At 41.6% G+C, this 10,035-nt stretch overlaps 1 protein-coding gene across 1 annotated transcript; it reads left to right on the forward strand.

The window, feature by feature from the left end:
• The first annotated feature begins 3,102 nt into the window (after positions 1 to 3,102).
• On the forward strand, positions 3,103 to 8,203 carry LZF1 (light-regulated zinc finger protein 1). Its single transcript, XM_089146396.1, has 3 exons — positions 3,103 to 3,493; positions 5,920 to 6,348; positions 7,620 to 8,203. The coding sequence occupies exons 1-3, from the start codon at positions 3,308 to 3,310 to the stop codon at positions 7,902 to 7,904; spliced, it is 900 nt and encodes a 299-aa protein (XP_089002522.1). The 5' UTR covers positions 3,103 to 3,307; the 3' UTR covers positions 7,905 to 8,203.
• The last annotated feature ends 1,832 nt before the right edge of the window (positions 8,204 to 10,035 follow it).

Genomic DNA, 10,035 nt, shown 5'->3' on the forward strand with positions numbered 1-10,035 from the left:
TTTGCTCCTCTCCATAGTGTAGGCAACTATTGGACCATGAGTGTCCTCTCTGAATTAATAATAAGGCAATAGGCAACTTGTGTTGAAGTACCTTCCATATAAAATGACTGACTCTTGGATGTAGGGGTACTTTCCAAATGATAGATGCTGTAGCAGGGCGATTTGTGTTATTTATGGTCAACCTGTATGCTAATCTAGCTGAGAATGTCTCGGATGTTGTCCAATGCCAAATCAACTAGTCTATCTGTGTTGAAATTGGTAAGGGAATTGCAAGTATCTTTTTTACCATGTCTGGTGGCCACCACTGCTACAAAGTATTTATGTTCTAAGAGTGAGTGCAGGGGTCGATGAGTTGAGCCACTTTTGATGGGGCGATTGAAGTAGAAGGATAACATCCGAAGTCTGTAGTATTTAGAATCTAGCTATCTGTCCAAGGATTGATCAATTGTCCATTGCCAACTTGCCACATGATTCCTTTTTTGACTAAATCTCGGCCCAATAATATTGATCTCCAACCCCATGAATCTGATGGTGTAGGGGAAACTTATAGAAACGAACAGTATTGACAATACTTCTTCATCATCAATTGTCTTATAACGATTGTGGATTTTGAAATAATTCTCATGCCTTCCAAGACAATGGGCTAGGAAAAGCATGGAGATTGCGAAAATTTAGGCCGCCTTCAAATTTCAAAGAACAAATAGTACTGCAGTCTATGGTGTATACTTGTTGCTTTTCTCCATTGGACTAAAAGAAACTTCTCATGTTTTTTTTTTCTTCCAGTCCCTATTATAGATAATGACAGTTGAAAAAAAGACATGTAATGAGAGGGTAAAGCAACCAAAGTTGACTATATTAAGACTGCCTTTTTAGGAGATGCCAGGTATCCGGATTTCCATCTATGCAATCGATTATTAACTCAATCAATGAGAGTAATACAATGTTTGTGTTTCAATTCACCTAGAAAGAGTGGAATCTACAAATAAATGTCTTCAATTGTAGTTAGAGAGATTTGGAAATGTGAAGACAACTCTCTCTTCATAGTAGCAGTGGTGTTCATACTATAATGAGCTCTTGTTTTCTCACATTCAATTATTGACTATAAATATCATAGTATTGTTGGATTACCTGAGAAAATGTGTTGGCTTCCTTTCTTGTGACCTGTCAAAATAGAATGATGTCATCTGCAAAAGCAAGATGTGAGAGTCTTTCGCCACCTCTGCTTAATTGAATACCCTTCAATTTATTTTTCTAAATTTCCAAATCGAAGTGTGAAGACAAAAGCTCAGCACAAAATACAAATATATAAGATGACAATCACCTTGCCTTAAACCCCTAGAGGGGTGAATAGCAGGAGTAGAAGATCGTTGAGTTACGCAAAGGCATCTTGGTTTTGGCTCCCTAATTTTTTCGAATGTCATGCTCTTGGTTAATGAAACTCTCCAAGATCACTTCCACAACTTTCACAATTCTCTCTTGCATTGATGGCCTGCAATAATCAAAGTAGCCTATAGACGCATCAAGAGGGATTGAGTATTTCCATCCTTGTGGTATTCCACGTGTATCAAACCCTCAAAACATCTTGCTCGATTCAACATGTTGCACCCACACCGCTCATTGTACCTATGTTTTTCACTTACAGTATTTGACTCTCTAGTGGATTGCAGTGTTGAAAATTATGGTAGGCAACTGCCTCCCAAATGTAGGATTTTGTTGTTATTTTTTGCAACCTCACCGACCAATAAGAAAAGCGGAAACGAAAAATAGAAGAACACAAGTGAATCTTTCCATATAAATGAAGTGATTTGATCAGTAAACTAGCCATCCTCTAAAAACCCAAGCTGCAAAAATTATGTAATCCTTTGCATCTTCTTGGTTCTCATGTTTTTTGTTTTTTCAGGTAGCTCAAGCTCAATTTATGAGAAATTCCTCTAATGTGTTACAAATTGTCTTTCTGAATCGCCTTCTAGAATTGTCTACACCTGTCAAAACTCATCCATCCTTTCTCTTCTATCTTGAACTCCAATATACAAAACCTTGGATTCCTTTAGTATAAGAACTCAAAACCTCTCTTTATCTATTCTAAACTGTATAATCTACCGATCAAAGTCAAGAGTGGTGGCCATGACTGTGAAGGCTTAAAAATATAATCGAGGGGTTTAAAAACTGCAAATTTAGAAAAAAAAATAAAAAGTCTTTGAGTGTAATTTAAATTTTTTTGTCTCTATGCCTATAATCCAGCATTTTTATTTAAAATATAAATTTTTTTATATGTGGCATAATCTTGACCACTAGCAGAAGACAGCAGCAGCTGCCGCAAATAAAAGTCGTAAAATATCTCCCACATAGCCTAGCAAGTAGCAACCCGACTTTGACAGATGACTACTGTTGATGTGAAAACGGATTTGTCCTTTCTAAGGAAACTACCAGAAGGAAGAAAGATCTAACGAGGATTGATCGCGATGTTGCGATTGGCTAAATTCCTCTACTTGCCGTTCCGGTCTCATTGCTTTAGGACACAAGTATCGGAATCTTATTCGGATTTTGTTTCGGATTTGTTAATGAAGGCAATGTCACATTGTCACTTGCGTTTAGATATTTTGGTTGATTTTAGATTCGGACTATATGGTGACCAGATCTTTTGGGTGGGTAATTTGGTAAATGGATCTTCCTCGTCTCGCGGGTAATGTGATAAATTCCTGCAAATGGCTATTTCTGAATACGGATGAGTCCATATGAGCCGCATCGGATTCGATGGCGACGTTCGTTATTATCCGCAAAGGATATTCTAACATTTTCAAATAGAAGGCGAGAGATTCGAGAATGAGATATTAGAATTTAGAGTTCTCAAAATATCGTTGATATTATACTAGACGGAAACTTAGAAAGTGTGTACGTGTTTTTCTGATGCATGGCCCGGGTGCGTAAATTCATAGCGCGTGGCCCTTCTCGAAGAACTGCAAATTGTACGATTCTTTAGTGTACAGCTGGCACGTTTTCTACAACCGCAAGGATCATATGCGGTATGCCAACTACTGTCGGTTAACGAGTTAAGTCTTGAATTTACAAAACTACCCCTTTCAACTCTTGATGCTCATCAAGAGTCGCTGCCACTGCCAACAACTCTTCGACTATTGAGCTTTTTTGCTCTCTTCTTGGCTTCTGGTATCTTCGCCTCAAAGATAAAACCCTAGCGAAGATCTCAAATTGAGGTTCTCTTCCTCTTGGAGTTTCTGCAATTGTCTGTGTTTCGAGTCCGTTTTGGTGGTATTGGGAGATTAGGAGTACGGAAGTAAGGGGAAAAGATATGAAGATCCAGTGTAATGCGTGTGAGGTTGCTGAGGCGAGCGTTCTGTGCTGTGCAGACGAAGCCGCTCTTTGTTGGGATTGTGATGAGAAAGTTCATGCGGCGAATAAGCTCGCTAGTAAGCACCAGAGGGTTCCCTTGACGACTTCTTCGTCTACGCAGATCCCCAAATGTGATATCTGCCAGGTTAGCTCAGAACACCATATATGCTTTTTTGACTGATGAAATATTTCCTCCATTAAATTATGCGTTTTCTTCTTCCACTGTGTATGCTATAGTTCTTCTGTTCTACGATTTTTGCTGCTCTGTGTAGGTTTCTTCTTTAGTTGCTGGGTGGAGCACTTAATCTCTTCTTCATTTCGGTTTAAGTAGTTCTTCCGAGTGGATTGTGAAATATTCGATTTTGGCATCTTTTAACTTCAGAATTCTAATTCATCTTAAAATTTGTCTTTAAAAGAATGCTCTGAGGGATTGATGAAATAGTTTGCTGTGAATCTTTGTATTATTCCTTTAATCATTTTCTTTTGTTAGAGGCAAATTAAGTCCTGGGTTTCTAGCAGGTGTTTTATTTTTTATTATTTGTTATATAGTGTTTTTACCTCGTTTTATTATGTTTGTGAATCCACCATACCTGGCATGCTACTTATGGTATGTTGTTATTACTATGGTCGTTGCTTAATTGGAGATTTGAGGTTTGGTTCGTGTAATGGCAAGGGTACATTTTAGTCGATAATGGGTTTCCTTCATATGTTTTTCTTGTGATTGCGTGCGGTTTGTGATGTAATTCTTATCAATCCCTGTTTAATCTCCATTTCTTCTGTCATAGCTTTCTTCCACTCAGGATGATTGCGGGCTCTAAGTGATCAAATCCAGTTTTGGGAGTTGCTGGTGGGAACTCTGGCTCCCCTTGCTTTGAAAAAATAGTTCATGGCTTGTTGCTTGCTGTGCCCGCTGCGGTTTGGAATTTTTGTTGTTTAACTAATCGAATGTAATCATTGGCTGTGTGCTTCCAGTCCATATCTCTGCTGAGTTATCCTGAATCTTGAAAGAACAACAGATAATCTATCATTTGTTAATGTCTGTATGACTTGTTGCCGTTTTAAATGGAGCGAGGAGTCCTGATAGGTAGAAGCTTGACCGGTATTTACTGGTACAATTTGGTTCAGGAACTTGGTCCTTACAAAGATGTTGACGTTCATTTAACATTCAAATTTAGGTTTGAACTGGCATGCCTAGCCATAGAAAGACAGGTGAAAAGCCTTCTAAGGTTTCATGGGTACCCTGTAGATTATGATTCAAGAGTATTGTTTGGACAGTTGCAGTCAGAAACATTGCATGGATATTGTTGTTGATATTGACTACAGTAGACAGTCAACATCTCAAGTGAAGATGCAGCTCAGGCAGGCTGAGTTGCACTTGCACTATCAATGAATTTTGAAGAGGTTTGACCTCAGAATCCAGTCCAAATTCAAGTACTTCTCTTTGTTTCTATTGCTATTTTCAGTCATTAGCATGTTCGGGAAGTAGATTGCATACAACAAAGCAGGAGAGCAATCCCCTTTACCAAAGATGGATTGGTACCAGCCTTGGAATACATTTTTTGTTTCGTTGTCGTCTTAAAATAAGGTAAAAATAAGGTAAGGGATCTAGATATCGGTATGTGTGATTATGACAGCAGCTAGTTTGTTGGTTGTGGTGTAGTGCATTGTCAATGGTAGATGTGGGTGTTTTTTCATTTTGTTAGATAGTTGTTGTGCACAACTGACCACTATTTGTTGTAAATGCTAAGAGGGAGCATGGTAAATTGTGCTACAATATTTTTTTCAAAGATTGTTCTAGTAGTTAAAACTTGGCATTTGACTGGTGAGGGAAATTCTAACATGGATCCGTCCTGAAGTACAGCAGCAACCCTTTTGTTGTAGTGTGACCTATTATTGTTATACTGCAAGTCTGCAGTAAAGTATTAACTACACTTTGTATTCACCTGATTAATGCAAATGTGGATGAATGCCTTGGACTTATTAGGGAAAGGACCTTTCATAAAAAAATTTATATTGCTGAGCATTCTTCGTATTTCTGGCAAAAAACCTAGAGTGCTGTAGGTTATATTCAAACTTTGATGCAAGAACAGAAGATTTGCACATAGTAGGAAAATGGGGTAATAATGTAACATATTCATCTATCCCTGATAATCAAAAAAAGAAGGGAGCAGTTATGGCTCAAATCAGGGCTTCCTGAAGGACCCAACGTGGCATCAAGAGAAACAAGGATATCACAAACACAAAAGCGCTATGATAGGAAAAAATTTCCAACTACTTACCAGAACAATGCTCATTTTGGCTACTGTTGTGTGACCACTTACACTGTTAATGCATTTATTGAGGACAGTCAGGTAGGTTGTATTTTTTCTGTCACACTTGTCAATGCATTTATTGAGTAAATGGTAAAGAAAAATATATAAGCCAACTATATATGTTCCCCGGTTTTTTTTTTTGTTGGGGGGGGGGGGGGGGAATATGCACCTTGAAGTGAACTGCCTATAATGCATCTTTGCATTTTTTTTTCTTCCTTCTTTCAGTCATGCTTTCTGATATTCAATCCACAATTTGCAGGAGACTGTTGGTTTTTTCTTCTGCCTAGAAGACCGAGCTTTGCTTTGTAGGAAGTGTGATGTTGCCATACATACAGCAAACCCTTACGTATCCAAACATCAGAGGTTTCTGCTTACAGGGGTGAGAGTGGGACTTGAGCCTAAAAGATCTGATGTGCCTTCTATGAATGAGAAGTCAAATACTGTGGGAAAAGGCCCAGAAACAGTATCTCGAACAGTGTCTAGAAGAGGCTCTGCTGCAAGCATGACCAGTGAAACTAATGGGGCCTTATCAGGGCAGTCCAGTGGAACCAAGGTTCCGACAATGGCAAAAATGTCATTTTCTGGAGGTACAACAACTGGATCTATCCCGGATTGGCCGTTAGATGATTTTCTTGGACTAACAGATTTCAATCACAATTTTGGATTCATGGAGCATGGATCTTCTAAGGTATGCTGTACTATTAATGTATCCCATAATCATTGAAAGTATTAATGATGTTAACTTGATTTATTTTACATAAATGTCTTTAGTTGTATAGATTTTACACTTCGCCCTGGTCTCTGTTTTTCTAGAGACTAATAATGTCTCGTAAGGTTAGTCAAACTAAAGATGAAACCTTGCTTGGATGCCTTCTGGTTATTCCAAGTGTGACTTGATGATGCAGGACAGCCTTGAACCAACCCTAATATGTGTGGGAATGTAAAAGACCTGGCTCCTGATATTTATTTTACTCTTAGTAGATATTTGGGCTTTCGTTATTTGTTTTATTTGGATTATTTGGTAGGCAGGTTCCTATAATTTGGCTGGAATACATATGAATAGTTTTAATGAGTTTTCAAAGAGTCCAAGAGCAATTTTTCCTTGGAAGTATTTTATTTGACTATATAAATGTTTGTAACTATGTGTTGAGCTATGGAATAGAAAAGAGTGAATTGATGTGTGCAGGTGTTTTACTCTCCCCCCTGCCCCCTCCCCTCTCTTCTCTCCCTCCTTTTAATGGGCTGTCCAACCTTATCTCTGGTTCCTCTCCGGCTTCCTTTTTTTCCTCCTTTTGTTGCATCTTCGCTTTTTTCTGTTCCCTATTATTTGATTTTATTTAGTTCAAGTATTTCTGGTCTTGGACTGGGGTCCTCAAGAATCTTAGGGGCCATTTTTGGGGCAGGTAAGTACCTGTGGTCCTCTGGACTTCCTTCTACAATCATGGTGAAATGAGGGGCCTACTGGCCAGTTCTAGTGTCAAAACAGAACATGTATCTGGACCTCTACGGGTGATGGTTACATTCAAGCAGATAGAGAATTTTGGGATTCTACATGCTCTTGGTTTGTTTTTACATGGGAACTCTATACCACTAAATTCCACATGCTCAGAATGTGGGAACCTGCAGCTTACCGTGTCCCTCTGTATTTCTGTACTGAGAAAGTACAATGAATGCTCAGTTGCCCAGCATCATGGCAACTAGATGGCATTAGTTACGTGAATTCTGCCTAAATCAGTAGTTGAGATCATACTTGAGTAGCCAGGTTTTTCCCGAGCCAGCTGCTGACCTGTTGCACCTACATTCCCCTTTTATTGTGGCATGGGACTGGCAGCAAAGTGGAATGGACACTGAGTAGTAAATAGTTCTGTCAGATTACTGAGAACAATCCTTGTTTAGCTAGCTGTCCAATATAATTAATTCTCTTTACTGTGTCTCATCTTTTTAACCTTATATTGCCAGGCCGATAGTGGTAGACAGGGAGATTCTGAATGGTCTCCAATTCTACGAGCTGCTGGTGAAGATGTTGGTGTTGACGAGTGTATGAGCCAAGTGCCTGAAGTATCATTGATGGTGCCGCAGATCCCTTCCCCACCAACAGCATCGGGCCTCTACTGGCCTAAGAACTTAAATAATGCCCAACTTGACAGTGGATTGTTTGTTCCAGATATAGGATGCCCACCTGTGCAAAATCTCCGGCGGCACCATCTGGATGCCACAGTTCCAGAATTCCGTATGCATTACTAACTCTGAAATCTCCATCGTCCTTCATGTTTCGTGCTTTACCTTTCATCCTTCCCAAAGAGAGGAAGTCGATGATATGTTGAGGTTGTACAGATTCTGTAGTATGTGGTTGTTTACTATTTTGAGAGGGTTGACCTTGGTGCAATGTAGTAGTCACTGTTGGGGTGTTTGTGAGGTTGTAACTTTACAGTCTAGTGGGCATCTGCTTTTGGGAGGTTTGTTAATGTTTACTTTGCCGATGGTAAATGCTAGCCTTAGAACATTTCTGCTTCCTCATACAATTTTAGCCTTATTTTGTTTTGTGTGTGTGGGGGGGGGGGGGGGGGGGGTGTCTGGTTTTATGGTGAGTTCGGGGGAAGGGCCTGCCTGGCCTTTACTAGTTTTGCTTTGTGTTGGCAAAAGTGATATCTCATGATTCCTTCCTATCAAGTTGCTATTAGGTTTCAGATTCTACTGGGTAGTCTTTTGCTGCTGTTTGTGGATTTACTGACAAGCCAGGTAGTGAATGTTACTGGTGATTCTGCGTATGCTCTTTAGACTGAAATGAATGAAGGTTAAGATCAAGAAATCTAACTGGGTATCGGCTGTCCTGGATATATGGAACGATGTGGATGAATCCAGGTTGGACAATTTTGTCCTTGGTTTCCGGAAAACCTTAATTTTCTTGGACAGGTTTTATCCGGGTGGAGGAGAGGATCTGTGAAATGTGCTGGTTGGGCGTGAGGATGTTATACAGCAAGGCTTGCAGCGACCAAGATGATGCAAAGGAAGAACAGATTTCCCTATGGGAAGTATTACCAAAGTGGAATTTGGGTTCATTGGCTTGTCCATGTGTACCACGTGTAAATTCACAGCAAAAGCACACGGTGCTGAACTTTTTTTTCATGAGCATATTGACACAGCCAATTTACTAGGCAATGGTATGGAATATTCATGGGCACACATGGACTAGCCCGACTGAAATAACACTAAGGGCTACACTAGCCACATCTAGAAGGGAGGAGATTCTAGAGGAATCTACATCTAAAAGATCTTGTCTCTAGAAATATCCTGAAATACGACCACTAGAATATTCCTAACCAAGATTCAGACACGACAAATCACAACCATCATGACCACCCACCATAAAGGGGAGGGACCATGTACAAAGCATCAAACAAGGAGCAATACAAGTCTCCAAGGTCCTGAGCCTAAGCTTTCCACTCTCTAGCAGGTTTTAGGCGACTTAGTGCAAGAAAGTGCTAAGGCGGCACGGTTGAGTCATAACTAAGGCCGTGACATTGTGGTATCGGAGCCTCGGTCGGTGGCAGCGGGGGAAAACACGATGACAAGCGAGCCGAGACGCAAGGTGCACAAGAGGAGCAAACCGGGGAGGGAGACCCACACCACCAAGGAAGGCGCAAGGGCAAGGAGAAGCCCGAAGAGGCAACATGGAGCCACGCAACACGGGGGAGGGCGAGGCCGAGGCAAGGGAACGCCGACGGGGGAGCAAAGGACCGAGAGCCGATGGCGGATGGACGAGCCAGGAGTCCATTGGGTGCTCTCAACACCAGGAGCACAAACAACAACACGCTGATGCCTCGGACCCAAGGGGGAAGGACGGCGGGGAAGCCGGGCATGAGGAGTAGAGAGGATCAACGGCGGGAGAACCACGACGGGGGAGGGGGCGGAAGCACCAAGGGGGAGGGCCAAGCCAAGGCACCGAGGGAACAAGAGAGCCGGAGGGACAACCAGGCACAGGAGCGGACGAGGCAACGCGAGGAGGACGAGCACCAAGACAAGACCGCAACCACCCACGAGACCGCAGCCAGGGGAGACGAAGGACAACGACAGCAAGAGGGGCACCAGACACATGGGAAGACCAGAAGAGCAAGAAACAAACCGGAGAATGGCATCTGGCCCGAAAGAACACAAGAGGCAAGCACACGGGGCGACGGACACGGAAGGAGCCAACACCATGTTGGAGGTCCGAGAGACCGAAGAGGAACCCGACCATGGATGGGCCCAAATGGGCCCGCAAGAGCCAACGCGAGGTGTACAAGACGCACGGCAAGCGCGGCGAGTCCAAAGAGTTGAAGGGACGAGCAGGCCAGAAGAGCAAAATGGCAAAGGTGGGGAGAGAAGGGGCAAGACC

Source organism: Hakea prostrata, chromosome 2 (assembly GCF_041222555.1).
Source record: "Hakea prostrata isolate BN-2017 chromosome 2, UWA_Hpros_2, whole genome shotgun sequence".
NCBI classification, from domain to species: domain Eukaryota; kingdom Viridiplantae; phylum Streptophyta; class Magnoliopsida; order Proteales; family Proteaceae; genus Hakea; species Hakea prostrata.